The 16,523-nt window shown below is 44.3% G+C and overlaps 1 protein-coding gene across 1 annotated transcript in view; it reads right to left on the bottom strand.

Moving 5' to 3' along the window:
- The window catches only part of PAPPA (pregnancy-associated plasma protein A, pappalysin 1), a 182,973-nt gene that overhangs the window by 53,979 nt on the left and 112,471 nt on the right, over window positions 1-16,523 (bottom strand). Inside the window, exons 11-12 of the mRNA XM_009994319.1 lie at window positions 1,670-1,783; window positions 1,126-1,261 (exon numbers count right to left, since the gene is read on the bottom strand). Coding sequence (XP_009992621.1) covers window positions 1,126-1,261; window positions 1,670-1,783 — 250 coding nt within the window. The remainder of the gene's footprint in view (window positions 1-1,125; window positions 1,262-1,669; window positions 1,784-16,523) is intronic.

Raw genomic sequence — 16,523 nt, 5'->3', positions numbered from 1 at the left:
AAGAGCTATGTGCAAATGTTTTGCAAAAGGAGGAGGAGAAGACTAATCCAGGGGCTCTGGCACAGTGGGAGCTATCCTGACTCAACCTGCACAACTTGCTATGAATTTTCGCTTGTTCTTGGACAGCAGACACCACACATTCCTTTTTTCTTTTCCTCCACACCCCAACAAATTACATATTACCCTGGATAGTCACCCAACACCTGCCACTTGCATGTGTCCCTTCTCCTTCTCATCACTGGTAGGAAGCTCGTTGGAGTTTCAGCTTGTCAAAATTGCAAAGTAATGGTAATGGTAATGGTAAAAGAGAAAGATGGGAGAAGGGGTTTGTTTCCTTCAAAACTGGTCTTAGGATGGCATGGCCAGCTTTCTTCCCAGTGGTAAAAAGGGCAGGGGACAACTGGAAAGGGATTATGCAAGTCCTACTCTGACATGGAGTTGGGAGGTGGGGTGAGCTCCTGAGCCCTGGAGCTTATCTGCAGCCAAAAGCAATTCACCAGACACAGCTTTACCAGGTTCAGGGATCTGTGCCCAGGGTAGAGACAAAAATGGTCTATACCAGCAGTTCAGCACAACTAACAGGTCCACAGGCCTTGCTAGGAACATCTGCTTCAGGCAGCCTGCAAGGGCCCTGGTGTTAGAAAGACCTCCTTAGAACCTAAAATACTTTGCTTGACAAATGTTGGCCATCAAATAGTTGTGGAAACCCCCCTGCAAGCAGGTTTAGACATGAAACCAACTACACCTTGTGAAGCAGAAGCATTTGCTGCACCAGCTGGTGCAGGTTTCTCACTCTGCTACCAGCAGTTCATCTGTATCACTATCAGTGTCTCTCCAGGGAGATGCTGTGCATGAAGCATTGAAGCAGTGCTTATTTTAATGACTAAAGAGGGACTAATAACTTCTGAACACGTTGTGAATGGGTATGGAGAAATATCTGTAGAACAAATTATGCATCATTTTTAACAAACTCTTGTGAAACTCAGGTCTTGCAGCATTAAGCAAGCACTTTTTTTTTGTCTGATCCATGAAAAAACTCAGCAGCACTGTTGGATACTTTGTGAATGGGGTTACCAACAAATTAAGCAAGTAATAAAGGGGAAGTTCAATAAAATACAGTCTTACCAAGATCATGGCTTTGCTCTTTGGTGTCAAACAGCTGCACACCGATGGTCTCCTGCTTCTGATCCAGGTAATAGGTCCCATCAGTAACCAAGTGAACTAGGACTGCTGCAGCTACCATAGGCTGGGAAAAATAAGCCTGGGGAAACAAAAGCCCCGCAAAGGCTGAGGTGGAGAACTGCAGTGGGCTTTAAAAACCCCCGAGAGTCAGTGCAGGACTTTTAAAATAACAATTCCCATCCCAGGTCACACAGAAGTCTTCCCTTCCAATCTCTCCTACACAAAATAGATAAACTCGAGTCCAACAGCCCTGCAGCTGGAGGCTGTAACCTCTCAGAAGTTCAATAGCCTTGGCACAGGAGGGGACTTCACCACTGACTCTCTAGACATTGCTCAGAGACTTTGTTTTGTTATTTTGCACTAAACATACTTCAAAGAAAGGAGCAGCTTGGCCCTGGGAAGGCTGTCCCAGGATATTTTGCCTCTTGGAGAAACTCTGTCTAGGCAGGCAAAGAGGAGACTTCTGAATGACATGTACATTTCCTACCTTCAGCCAGAAAATGGTCTGTGTTATGTGGGAGTACTGGAAATTGGCCGTGCAGGGATACCAGGCATACTGAGAGACACCATCGTTCAAGTCAATCACCTTAGTTCGACACATCTGCAGGACAAAAAAGAAACACCAAAACAGATGTAGATCACAGTAAGGAAGGAATATGACTGTATAAAGTGGGGAAAATAGTCCAGGTGCACCGTCAGAATGAAATAATACACAATGACGATGTTTCTAAATACCACAAGATTATTCTACAGTTAAGTTTCCAGGTCTTCCACCTCCCTAAGAAAAACTGGAACATGAAAAGGAGCTGAAGACTGACAGCAGCTGGATGGCAGCCAACACTTTCTTCTTAATTTGGTACGAGGTCTCTGACAACATGCAGAACAACTCTGCTCCCACCCAAATGGCCCAAGACTCTTCCCACTGGAGTCCAAGTGAGGATCACTTCCGAGCATACCAACTCCCAGCACAGCAGCCTGCAGATGCTCTCCCCAGCACTCAAGCCATGTCCTATTTAAACCTACATGTTACTGTCACCCCAGGGAAGCCACAGATGGCCACATAAACTTGGAAGCAAGTGTGGCCAGGGAAGTCCTGTCTCTACAACCTAATTTAAGCAAACCAGCTTCTTGTTCTGTTAGCTAGGTTCTGCAACTGGAATCACCTTCCTACACCTACAACCCTTCCCGTGGCAGGCTGCAGTGGGATGAAAAGCAGACTGCTCTTTTCAACAAGAACAAGAAGATGAACCCCAAGAGCTAGTATGGACAAAAAGCTCAAGGAAGAAAATGTCTGAATTCAAGCCTTGAAGTGCTGTCAGTACGTAAAGACGTGAAAAGGAAGCTGCAAGCAATGGTAGGAATCACCTTGGAACCACAATGCACAGGGATGTTGCTTCAGAAAGGGAAGCTGTGTGACCACACCCTTCATTCCTCAAATAAGAATGAAGAAAGAAAAGTCCACCACTGAAAAGGCTGCAGCTACCCCGAAGGATGTTTCCAGCTGAGGCTCTCAGAGCAGCTGGAAGGTACCTCTTAAGATTATCCTGGTTTGATTCACAAGAGTTTGGTGAGCTCAGTGACTGTCATTCCCAGACACAGGGAGATAGAGGGAATTCTTTGTGGTCACACTGTATGGAGGCAACAGAGCTACAAACGCAACCCAGGAGGCCAAACCATCTCCAGCAGTTGTAGTAGGCACAGGAGAGCCCAGGACTGATACCCCAGACCACCTGCGCTAGGTTCTAAGTGGAGCCATGTGCTCTTGGGGACAGTATTTGATTTCTTTTGGAGACCAGAGCTTGAAGTGAGCAATCAGGTGGTGACGTGCTGTCAGGAGAGCTGTTCCCATAAGCAATTTCCCTGATTATTAAAACAAAAAAGAAAACCCTGAAGTGAAGGAAGAGAATTAACAGAGATGTTTTTAACCATGCTGTGCCCTCTTGGTCTCGGCAGACAAAGTCTGGGCAATGCAAAGAGAGCCTGGGATGCCTGGGAATGAGAAACCAGATTGGCTACAAGTGATGTAATCACCTCTATAATCTGGGTCCCTCAAGATCCAGCACAGAGGAATCTATGGGCAAAACATAAATCAGCTTTAATGGGCTGGAAGAAGATTTTTAGTTTATTTATTTTTTAAAACAACTGGGACCAAGCTTCATTGAGGCTAGCCAGTGGATTGTGTTACATTTTACAGCAGAGCAAGGCTTTACATAAACTATCTTTGGCATTTGAAATCCAGGCCAGCAATTCGACATGTACCATTTCGCAATTCTCTCTTCTTGCATTTTCAGCAGCCGGTCTCTTGTTGGGAGCATGGTTTTTATTTTAATACCTCTCCAGTTAGGGAATTTATCTTACCCACATCTGCAATTTATATGGTCGGAGAGCTCTTTGACATGAACAAAGGTCTCATTACTTTTATATGATTTTGTTCTTATTCTTGTATCTCTTGCTCTATTGGTCCAAAAAAAGGTGGTTGAAAGAAACTAAAGCAGTGACCTTTGGTGCATTTTAAGTGCCACTCCATGGGTGAGTGAAAACCTTCATTAAGAAATCACCCAGACCTTCACTTAAGGTTTGAATCAAACCCAAAATAAAACCCTGCTGAGGTGGGTTAGAAATCTCTGAAAACTTTTAAATACCTTGTTTGATTCGTGTGTGTGTGTGAACTCTAACACTTTTCTGCTTCTGCCTGAGAATATCAGCAAAAATCTGAACATTGCATAAAGAGCCTGTGTCCGAGCCATGTGCAGAGGAGGTGTGCAGGCTCAGTAGCTGGGTCTGGTTTGAACTGGTTAGATAAGCTTCCTCCTGCTGAGGCTACTCAGAGAAGTGCTTCAAAGTGGTACTGGGGTAAAAATTTTAGGAGAAGAATATAATTGAAAAGTGTGGGAGAAGTCGGATAGACACGACGTGAGGAATGGCTACCAGAACTACTTCTGCACTAGTTGCTATCTAGCAAACTTTGAGAATAGAAAAGTTCTTTAAAATTATGTAATGCCAATTGATTGGACAAACAGTCCCTATCACCTGTAGACTCCACCATCTCCACAGGTTCTAAGAAAGTTGATAAATATATCCCATTTTTCAACTCTACCCGGTTACTGAGTGTCACACCATGACTGCAAGGTCTGAGAACTATTTGCTGGGTGAGTCTTTCACAGCTCTGCCTTTAAGCCATCCCTAGAAAATGGCAGCAGTGTGAAGACACTCATTACTGCAGTATCACCACTTTTAGGCTACAAGTTCCAATGACCTGGAAGAGAGAATGTCGCCTAAACTCTGTTGATCATCTTATCCAAACTGTTCCTACCCAGAATGGTTTGACCAGATGGTCCTTGAGGTCCCTTCCAACCTGGAATTCTACGATTATATGATCTCTCTTCATGGCTATAAATTCATAACAATTGACATTTATGAGAAATAAATTATTTCCCATCATCCTAGAGTTTGCTATGAAGCACCTGACAGCTGTGAAGGGAAAAAAGGAATAAATGTACTTTTAATTTCAGGGTGTTACCAAACACTAAAGTATTTGCTTTGAAGAATGACAGCATCATGAAAGACTCAAAACTTCACTCACTGGGACCTATCCAGGTTCTCGGACTCCCAGAGTAACAGGGATCCACAGGAGCTTAGTATCTGCTCCAAAGTATTTGGGGACTATTTGTGACTACTTACTGGAAGCCTGTGTTGTACCCTTCCCTAGGAAGCTGCTTTCAATTAAAAGAGCTGCTGTCTGTTCCTCTCAGAGGTTCTAATCCAGCTTGTCTCCCACCCACACATTTTGTACACAAACATAGAGAGACAGAATGAGCAAGGCCAGAGAGTGCTGTGGGATCTTCCCACAAGAGGGAATGCCTGGAGGATTCCCTTTGACTGATTTATACAATCTCTTGTCAATCACAGGGACAACATGTTCTTCAAACCGCCTCTCCTGTTTTCCTTCCCTTACTCAAGGGGACCGAGGAATGTGTCAGCAGAAAGGGAAAAGTGATATATTGGTACTGTATAGTTCCTTGCCACATCTAAAACACATTTACTATTGCAATCAGCTCCATTTCCTCATAATGTTTGCTTCCAAAGTAATATGGGAAAATTTGCTGAAGAGCAAATTTTGGAAGGCACCCTTGTGAATGACTCCCAGCCATCCCCTGATTTCAGGCAATGTAAAGTTGTGTGGAGGGGCTGCTGTTGCAGGCAAACTGCAGCTTAAGGATCACTGATCTGTGGACTGGCACTGGACTGGGTGTCAACCTGGCTATGCCCAGTGCATGGGCCCATCACAACCTTCTGGGCAGCTCTTGGGTTCTCAAGGCCTGAGGCCCCTGTCTCTAAGACAAGGATTATATCCCACCAGGTCACACAGGTACCTTGAAGGTAAAAGCCATTAGACACAAAGAGGTTCTCAGATGCTACAAAGAGTAGGGGCAAACAAGCACATTCAGATGTGAAGGAGGTACCTCCCCACAGGAGTTAAATGTTAAATGTAAACAGATTTCATTCTGCTCTGTCCTTCCCATCTAGCAAGCAAAGGCAGACACCACAGGCTTTGCATACACTGGTGGTTCCCCACTCTCTCCTCATAACATCAAAATACTTGTAAATGCAGGCAGAGCTGCTGTTTAAAGTGGGATGCTGCTCTGCCCAGCCCTGGCATACAGCTGAGCCTGGTTGCATGTCCATGGGTGGCTGTAAACAGAGTTCCCATCTGTTGTCCCATGGTGGGGCTTCCCCTCCAGACCATGTCCCCAGGCTAAGTATGGCTGTGAAGAGCCCCCACAAGCACCTGGCTATCAGGCAGGAGGGAGCAACCTCCTTCTGGGGAAGAAAGGTGGGAATGTTTCTACCAATGACTGTGCTGTTGCCATTTCTGCACCAAGACAGACAATGCTGCAGCTTTCTGGGACAAAACAGGCTATATACCCTGTCCCATCTGCAAAACAGCAACCATAGAACCAGCAGGAACAGGACCTATAGATAAAACCCACAGCCCATCTATTTGTGGAGCAGACATCCTGAGAAAGGCTGTAAAAGGGCACAGAAATACTCATGGACTGATGTGAAACCTGTGGAGGCACCAACAGGGCATGTTCTGTTGTTTGAAGATCCAGCTAAAGAACAGATTTCAGCCATAATACTGAAACCTAATTAATCTACAATTTTTAGCCAACTGCTCTGCAGAATGTTATTTATATTTAACTCAACACATGCCAGAGAATCCCAACCATGACATAAGCAGCATTTTAACACATCCCTTACAAATGATAACTTTCTCCAATACCAGACGTGGGGGCTGGCAGCCACCCAGCCTTTTTATTCTTAAATATGTTATTGTTCTTGCAGAACTAAGGTTAATCTTACCCAAGGATGAGAAACTGTAGTGCAGTTGCTAAACAGCAGAAAGTTTCCTGCTTGTTTATTGCCCAACATTATAAGGCAGCTTGACTGCCACATGGACACCACCCAGTTTGCCAACTGCAGCCCAGACCTTCAATCTGTTCTGAAAGCTGTTGCACTGTTCTTCCCATTTAGGCTGGGAATTGGGTTGGAGTCACAGAAAAAAATAAAAAATAAAAAAATTGCCCATATTAGTGTGTACTGAACCATTAAAAAGCGCACAGTTTGGGTCCCAACAAACACCTCAGAAATCATCTCATTTCTATTATCATTTCAAACCTCAGGAGCCCACAGAGCTAACTCAAAGGACATCCGAAATTTTGCTCTGTGTTTTCTTCTAGTTTCTGGTCAAAAATGATTTAGCTCTTTACTAGTGTTCTGGATTTGTCCTGTCAGAAAATTTAAGTCAATAGCTGTCTGCCTAACAATGAAACTCATCATTGGGTCATTTCAGGTTGGCTTCTAAAATTTAAGGAAAGTTGCTTTTTTTTCCTAACTGGTACATATATTACAATTTTATGAACACTAAAACAATGAGTTTAAAATACCCTGTTGTTTTAAAAATAAATTTTAAAACCAGAACAAACACCAAGATTCAGCAGTATAGTTTATGAGCATCAGATGATGAAAGGAAGTTGTCTCCTCCTTCTTTCACTAGCCTTCTTACCTTCACATCAGCTGCCTCTTCCTCAACAGTAACTTTCCCCTGCATGTTCATGGTCATGAACTGGAGTTCTACTCCAAACCTCTCCTTGTCCTCTGTGTCTGATAACACTGTTTTACTGAGTTTCATGCTTCTTGTCTGCTTTTGCTTGTTTTCACTGGGATACTTAAAGATTTGATGGCAAAAGATGAAAAACTGCAGCATATCCCTCTCCAAGACGAAGGCATGCAGGCAGGTGAGCAACAGAAAAGCTTTATCAACTGGAAGCTGATACAACTTCTGGGGTAACACACTGATGCTATATTAATCCCAGATTCAGCTGGCTCAGAAGTAAGAGGAAATCTCATCTGTCATTTTTCCCTGTGTAATGAAGACCAGGATTTGGCTGTGGGATTGGGAAGCAGATTCCATCTCCTGTGGGATGAAATAAAGCTCCATTGCCAGTTGCTATGTCCAGTCTCAGCACAGCCACTTCCCCTTTGGATCTGGAGCAGTGGATGGTGTCTGGACCTTCCAGACTTAGTATTCAATTAGCATGTTGTGACAGATTGCCTAGCACAGGGCCCCAGTTCCAGCTGAATGTCTAGCTGGATTTTTTAGTAATTGGAAAATGACCTTTATGCACATGAAAACACCACAGCTGATACGATGAGGTGTCAATAGTTTGTTTGCAGTATGACATGATGACAAATTCCTCTGCTTTATAATGAAAATGATAGTTCATTTTCAAAGGAAAATTCCCTCGCGTAGAGTTTTGGATATACCACAGGGCTGTGATTCAGAAATGAGTGGGAGATGCAAAGGCTATTTTGTTTTGTCTTATAAGTTGGTTTAGTTTCAGGAAAGTGAATAGGAGCTACAGGGATTTCCATTAGATGATGACCCAGATTGCATGTGTATTCAATGTGTGTTATTAATTTCAGGTTTCTCAAAAAATGCAGTTATTTCACTTCCAAAGAGTCTGAATGAACAATATATTTCAATTTTTAAATCATGCAGACTTGCATTCTTTGAGCTTTCCTTTGAATTTTTGTTATCTCCAGATTCAAAGCAAACTTCATTTAAAACCACTGAGGTCAAATCAGAATCACATAAAACCATCAACTTCACATAGTATACCTGAAAAAACTGTAAGTCAATTCTGACTGGCCCTATCCCAAACCCACAATGGCTTTGACATCCAGCCAGGTGCAATCAAAATATCTAGGATGCTAGCTGGACCTGTGGAAAACACAAGATGGAGTTTTGATTTTACAACAAAACCCCAACCAGATGATTTCTGCACGGTTCAAAGGATCAACCCAAAGACATCAGCTGAACCAGAGCCAGGAGCTACAGAAAAAGAGTGAGAAAAATAAGAAACAATTGCACTAATGGGATTTAATAGACAGGTCAACGTTTGCACAAGTCCACAAGTAAACACAAGCATTTGGAGCTCATGACTGCAATTTGTACGTGTCCCTGCTCCTTCTGCCATTCCACAACTCCCAATGAAAAGAGAGAAGAGCAGACGACAGCTCTGAGTGCACAGCAAGGCAGGGTCTAGTCTCATATGGAGCACATGAAAGAGTAACTGAGCCATTTGCCATGTGCTCATGTTTATTCACATCAGACATTTGCTATTTCTTCAGCACAAGAGCAGGACACAAAAATGCTGCTCTCAAACAACAGCATCTTCCACCCCAGCACTGCCAGGATCTTTCTTAGGAGGCATAATTCTTAGAATTAGCCCTGAATTGCGTTCTGCTATTATATCCAAATTCACAAATACATCTTCCAGGAGAAAGAGCAGCCAAACACAACCTGCTAGACAGATGGCATAAAGAAACAGCACCAAACAACACCTTATACCTTCAGGTTTCAAACATCATCCTCATTAAAACGGAAAGACATTTTCAAGCTGCAGCAAAAGCCTGTCTCCAGCTTCCACATTGCTGCTCACAAAAGTGTGAAGGTATTATAGACTGGTAAGTGCTTTAACAGACTGTATATCCATCCACTGGAGAGTGAGGTTAAACAAATACAGTAGCCAGAACATTATTGTTGGCTGCACACTCGAGTTCCCAAACTGCCTGTCTCTAACTTGAACCAGCGAAGTCCACTACAGCAAAGCTCACACATAACCACGGGCCAAGGCTGGCCATGGAGGTGCTGCAGCAGAGGAAAACAGTCCCATTCCATAAGTTTTTACCACTGATGAGTAGAGTAAAAGCTGTTTGGGTTTGCCCCTCCCCTTTCCTCTAACAGAATTGCTTCATTTGGGAGCAGCTGGCATCAGAAAATCGAACCGTCGAAGGCAGAATGTGCACCCTATGTTGGGAGGATCTTAAATATATATTTTTATTAATATATTCGTGGATCCAACTCACTGGATTAATTGCAGTTTTGCTGGTTTGGCACTCCTGTGAGGCAAAGCAGGGTTGGGCTTGTTAAAATCCACTTGGTAACATCTCCTCCTTCCTCCCTAAAGCTGGCCTTATAAATTTGCTTGAATGAAGAAAGCACACAGGTAGTTAAAGAAAGCCCCCAAGCAACAACAAATCCCTAAAGAACTTCAGCTGGATGAGGAGTTCTCCATCAATATAAGACATTGGTTGAGGTGGACAAAGATGCATAGAAGCACTTGGGCAACATTTTTTATAGGAAGAGAGACAAATGGGGGAGGGGAAAGAAAAATCACATCTATTTTCAGCTATCAAGGAGAAAAAAACCCACAATGCTTTAATTTCCAGCATGGTAGGAGTAAACCCTAAACCCTGCCCCCACCTAACCCCGCATCCCCTGAACTGTCCCAAGTGCACAGGGAGCACAGGAGCAGCTTTCAAGAGATGGGACACAACACAGGTGCCACCACCAGCTCTGAAGGTTGCTCACTGAGCTTTGCCTGCAGCTGAAGCCAACAGCCGTGCAGTGGTTAATGTCAGCTCTGACCACATGATCACATTCAGGAAAGGTCAAAAGAGTGATTTTTCATTTAAAAACATCTGTGTGTTTAAAGAACAAAACTTTCTCATGTGCAGAAAACCAGGGGTTTCCAGTGCTTTTCTTTCCAGAGTTAAAGTCATGTTTTTCAGCTTTGTTTAGGGTTATGGGCTGTGTAAACACACTGTGTAAACCACACGCAACCCTCATCAGGCAGTGTTTCCACATGCAAGGATATCTGGGGGTGCAAACCTCCCTCTGCCTGGCTCCTCTTCCCTCTCCAAGCTGCTCAGTTTTCCACCCCACACTCTCAGTGAGCTAGCCAGACACCCTGTTGTTGTCCTTTCCTATATGAAGACATACACATGCCTCTAATCCTAAGGGTGTAAGTTTGCTCTGGGCTGTCAACAGGCTTTAATTGGATACATCCAGTGAGATGATACATTGGGAAGAGGCCCTGGATTTAAATTTAACAAACAGAGGGAAGGCTGCAGTGGGGCTCCCAGGGGGGCATGGAGGGGAGTTGCCACAGGCCATCCTGGGGAGCTGCCTCCAGCTGCACCTCAGCAGGCAAAGCCCTTCGGATTCCCATCCAACTCTTCAGCCCTACTCAGGATGGATTAATTAAGATAAACCCCATGGCTTGTTGTTGTTAATACCTGAAAGCATAGCTTGTGGTATGTAAATCAGAAGGTTCCCCCTTCACAGGGCTTTTCCACTGAAACTGTGGAGGAACTAAACCACCACCACACAAACAAATTCCTCTGAAATTCCTCTGAATGAGTTGGACCATCCAGAGAGGGTCCATAGAGCAGCAGTCAATTGCTTCCTCCTGCCTGTGCACATCTCCACCTAAGCAAAGGTTTAGTTGCAGGTGGCTGGGGAAGCCTCTAACCTCAGAACAGCCCTGGATGTTCTCACAAACCTCAAACTCCAACAAATTAAGCCAAAAGACCACTTGGACCATGTCATCCTTGATGTCCCAGGCTAGCATGGGAGTTCCCAGAAACTTCCACCTGCTCCTGAAGGAGTTACTAAAGGTATTAAAGTGCAAGCATCATGTATGAGAGGAAGCTCATGGCTTCTTCAGCCTCACTGCCTCCCAGGAGCAGGCTCTGGGAGGTGAGACTGTGGGCACAGGGGATGGAGGAACTCACAGCTGCCCAAGCTCAGCCTTTCCCACCAGAAACAACCACTGACACTGAAAACAGTTATATTTCCATACAGTAAGGCTCTCTTTTTCCTGCAGGTAAGGGTCACAGTGTGAACACAGAGCATTGCACCAAGAACATATTTGCTCTGCTAGAAAGACAGATTTTTTCAAAGATATTTGTATGGAGAAAGGTAGAAAGAATGTCATCTTCACCCTATGTTTCAGCTTCTCCTCTCTGAAAAGAAACTTGTGTTCTCTGAGAGCTGTGGTGGTTAGTTACCAAAAAGCAGGGAACAATATCCACTGCCCAAAGTGCCAAGTGTAAGGATTTTGGCCCAGTGACAGAAGGACTAAGCAGAACTTGATGTTCTCCTAAATGAGGGCTTCTCCCAGTGAGTAGCTACAGGCACAGACAGATAATAGCTCTGAGCATGCAAATCACCATTTCCTGGCACCCATTTCAATTTGCAACCAGACCCTGAGGCTATGGTGGAAACCCAGGCCCTGGGCAGGTTCTTGCTGATAGCAGAGGAGCTGGGCTCACTTACCAGAATCATGACTCCTTATCAGATTCACCACTGAAATGACCTCAGAGGGAAACACTCATCCTCCAACTTTACAGGCAGGATTTTCATCATGAGCAGAGATTTGAGGTTCCTCAACAGTTACAGCTCCAGCTAAACTAGCACGATTCAGGAGAGATTCAGAGCAGCCCATGGGTTTATCCAAAAGGTCCCCAGTTCTGGGTTTTGGTTTAGTTTTGGTTTTTTGTTTTTCTTTTTAAAGCAGATACTTTAATTGCAGGTGAGGACAGAGGGATCAACTTCAGAGATCTGCAGGGTAGTGCTGGATAAGCACCATCCTCCAAAAGAACATGCCTTTTAGAGACATCTCAAGATAGACATCCTCACATTCATTGGCATTCAAAATATGAGGTCTCTTATGACAATGTGGGCTAAAATGCCTACTGTACTCCAAAAAAGTAGTGCAGACAATCCTTCATTTAAAAGAAAAAATAAATTCTCTACCCCTGGCATGAGAAAGTTTACTTTCAGGCTTAAAGAAATGATAGTGTGGTTTTGGGGATGGCATTCCGTTCCGCTGAAGAATAGCACCCTGCCTGCCTGTGTATCTGTGGCTTTGCAGCTACATTACAATCCTGGAGAGCTCTGTTTACATATTTCACATGTTTTCTTGTGCAGAACATGAAACCAAATTACATAGTAAAGGCCATTAGGGCTTTGCTCTTGTGATCTTTTCCATCCCCTTCTTCCAATCACTTGTTTCAATTCTATCCGAAATAATCGACCAGGTATTTTTAACTGCACCTGAATGACCAGAAATGCTTCAGGCAGGTTTATTTGCTGTTGCACAGGAAAATCATGCAAAAGCTGATGAAGCTACCATGCCAGGGGGGTAGGGAGAAGAGGGCCAGGGCAGGGGTGGGATGAGAAATTCTGAGAACCCTTAATGCATGAACAAAGCAGACGTGTCGATGCATTTATGCAAAATCATTCTGCTCTGAATGGAGAGGGACCCAAGACAAACAACCCAGATGGGATGCAGGAGAGCTATCCCACGCTTACGGCTGGACATGCTCTGCATCTAAAGGCTTGTGAGCAGCAACAGCAGACAGAGAGACTGGCAGGTTGAGGGGCAAGGGCCGAGGAGGGGGGTCTCCTTTCAGACGAGTGCATGCTAACGAGCACCGCTGCTGTCGTGGGGTCCAGTTTTCCAGCTCACTGATGTTGAGGGGGGGGGTCCAAGCTGTTTTCTGTTACTGTGTGTTATCTGGGTGGGTGGCTGGGTATACAGCAGATATGATCATAAAATCGTAAGTTACTTCCTAAAGAAGTACATAATCCTTATTATTATCCAAGACAATATTCCTTTCTTGCCTTTCTTCTTGCCTCTAGCAACAACAAATGGCACGGAATTCTGCTCTCGTTTCATTAGTGGTAAATGTCTCCTGGTCCTAGGAAGATGGGACCAATTTCCGGCACCTGAGGATTTTTGGTTTGACCTTCATCTCTGAAAAGGTCAGACTGAACCTCTCTGAGAGTACTGATGGCTCCTTTGCTCTCTGCATCATCCTTTGTTTCTTTTATCTATTTTCTCTACAGTACACAAAAGGAACACAGTGTACCAGCCCCTGGTACTCACTGTTCTGTTTCCCTTAGATGACTTGCATATGTGTTCCTGAAAATTATTCTAAAAACTAAGGGGGGAGGGGAGTGGAAAGAGGAAAAAAAAAATACATCCCCTGAGTGTTTGGCAAAATTGCTTGGAATCTCCTCTGACATCTCATTGTGTTCTCTCTGTGCTCCCCTTACAGAAATCAACTACAGGCTACATCAGCCATGGGGTCTGCTGCTTTGCTACTGCCAAGAGCACAGGAGCACTGGAGGATGTGGGAAGGAGAAAATCACTGTCTGTCCTAGCAGGGAGCAGGCAGCCAGGTGATGGGGAGCACCCCTTCTTCTCCAGCCAGCTCTGGATTGACTGTCAGGAGTAACATACTTTCTCAGACATCTGTCTGCAACTGAGTCTTTTTTAAGCCATCCTACCTAGAAATCCCATTTCTCATTTTATTTTTCTTCACAAGCCTCCCTCAAACACAGAGATCATTCCTGAGCAGGGACCATGGCACTGATGTTAGCACAAATCTTTGGAGCATTCCTCACCTTGGTGTGGACCCATCACAGGGACCACCTCCTCCAATGAGGAAAGTAGCAATGCAAAGGAGCAAATAAGGACCAGTGGAGTTCCTTTGGCAGAAAGTCTACAAACTCCAGCTTTCCCAGCAAGACAGGTGGGAAATAAGGTTTCCAGCTATTCAAACAAAGAGTTGGTGGGACAGTTTTCCAGTCCTTTTGTACTAGGAATACTGGGGTGAAGACTGATTAACTCACACAGGAGGATGTGAGGTGGTTGACAGAGCTAAAATGCAGATTTAATGACCCCAAACCCCTTCCAGATTTCTGCTCCCAGACACTGACTCCCAGCAGGCCCTGAACAGCTTTCTTTTTATCCAAGACATGAATGTTTCCCCTTCAAGACATCCTGAACTTTCTAGTCCTGGGGAGGTCCAAGCTCAATAAAGCCCAGAGCCTGTTACACCTCTGAAGGATACTGAGGTTTGATCCTCAACAGTAGCTTTACCTTTCTGTGCTCCAGTTTCCACCTATATTAAATGGAACAGAAGTCAAGTAGTGTGGCTTGACTTGATAAGGCTTAACTAATCCTGGTACATGGAAAAAATATGAAAAATAGAATTACTTAAGCCAAGGAAGGAGTATTTCAGCCTGAATGTGCCTAATGGTCAGGGCCAGGCTCATGATGCAACTCTCCAGCTTTCAGGCAAAAGACCAATTTGGCTGGTCTGTAGTATCCAGGGAAAGGCTGAAACAAAGACTAAGTTTTGGACCCCCTTGAACTAACTTTAGACTTGGAGACTCTTTAACGTAAACTGAAGCCTTTTGGTGGATCAGCCAGTACTAGAAATAAGCTCAGATATGTACAGTAAACCTACATTCCTCTTGCAACAGCCTGTGCACAGTGTCCAGTTCATATTTTTTTCCAGAACTGGTCTCTGATCACTCATGGTTCCTCCGTTAATGGTTTTTCTTAGTGGGATTCTGCCCTCATCCTCCAGAGCTTAGTGGTTGAAAGCCTGGCTTGGCTATAAATAACAAAGACATTTGCAAAGCAAATCATCTTATTAAGAATTGGGATTTTTTTATCTCTCCAACCACAACAAAACTCTTACCACTGAGGAACAACAGGACTTGGCTGTGAATTGGGAAGTTCAAAAAGGGCCACTTGCAGAGCCGACAGACAGACACCGTCCCTCTTCTCAGCATGATCACCCCAAAGGAAAGGAATGGCTTCTCCATTAAAAGTAGCAGGTTTCCTCTCCTCCCACTCCTGTTCAAGATTACTCTATTTGTTGGCTTTACTGGATCTTTGGGGAACTATCTTCAGCGTTATATTTATTAGACAGAATAAAACTGTGGCAGAGGACTTAATCATATCTCCCTTCAATTTTCTTCTGGTATTTTCTTAGCACTCTTGGAGCCCTTGACCTACCAGGTTCTTTCTTCTAGTACTCAGAATATTTCTGTGCTCACCTTCTCCTTCTCTGGACTATTTCAGACATAGTACAGTTCTAGACATCTTTCTGCTACCAGGGGAAGAATAGGTTTGTTGCAGTGAGTCTGGATGAGTGCAACTGTGGGAACTGTAATAGGGGCAGGAGGGGGCCTCTGTTTGTGGGAAAGATGTAATAAGAATCCTCTTCCACAACTTCTTACTCCATAGCAGCCCATGTGGGGAACCCAGAGGAGATCAGGGTGTGTTCATCTATCCGGGAATGAAAACGAATCCCAGGACCTATTTGTGCCCAGCAGCCCTGGGAGAGAGTCCCCTTTTGGTTAACTGTGCAGCTTTTTCTGTTTAGGGGAAAACCAAGCTCAAAAAACGGCATAGGGAGAAAAAAAATAAATTAAAAAATGATGTATGGTTACTTGGTCTAAACAACTTCTGCACAACTGGAAGGAAAGCAATGAAAAACATAGCTACTGGAGGACTGGCCCTCCAAATCACCAGTGCATGCACAAACTGCCAAGTCTTGAGCACACATTGCTGTGATAGGAGTAACAAAGTTAGCAACAAGCCCCCTAAAGACCCATTACTCTCTTATAGTTCTCTGTTATAAGACCCAAAGGGAAACTGCAGATGAGCCAGTTCTTCAGATGCAGGAGTTCCACCAGCAAGAGGAAAGGAGAAATAGCATCTCTAGCCTCCCAGGGTTGCTCTGCATCCTGCCACTGCTCCTCTCGTGCAAGCCATGGAGCAACCATCCTGAAACAAGCCTGTCAGAGGCTTCTTCCAAAGACACATCCTTAGAGAGAAGGCAAAATATAGCAAAATACCCCAGTCCTTCCTGCTCAGAACACCCTACTCTAAAAAGACTGACTAACTTATAAGCTACTGCACTCACAGTGTAAACTGTGGAAAAACAAAAAGGCAACTGCAAGACTCTGGTTTCTTGAACCCTCCAGGACAGCCAACCCTTGACAGTAACCTAAACTAGGCTGCATGTTCCTGCTCTAACACTTCTCACTGGTGCAGCTTCACCAGTGATGATCCAACAGGGATTGTCTGGGAAGACCAGGCATCAGCTTTTCAAACTCATGTCTT

This window comes from Chaetura pelagica, unplaced genomic scaffold, assembly GCF_000747805.2.
Source record: "Chaetura pelagica isolate M959 unplaced genomic scaffold, ChaPel_1.0 scaffold132, whole genome shotgun sequence".
In the NCBI taxonomy this organism is placed as follows: domain Eukaryota; kingdom Metazoa; phylum Chordata; class Aves; order Apodiformes; family Apodidae; genus Chaetura; species Chaetura pelagica.
The sequence above is the reverse complement of the archived record's forward strand: the minus strand, read 5'-3'. Positions and strand labels throughout refer to the sequence as shown.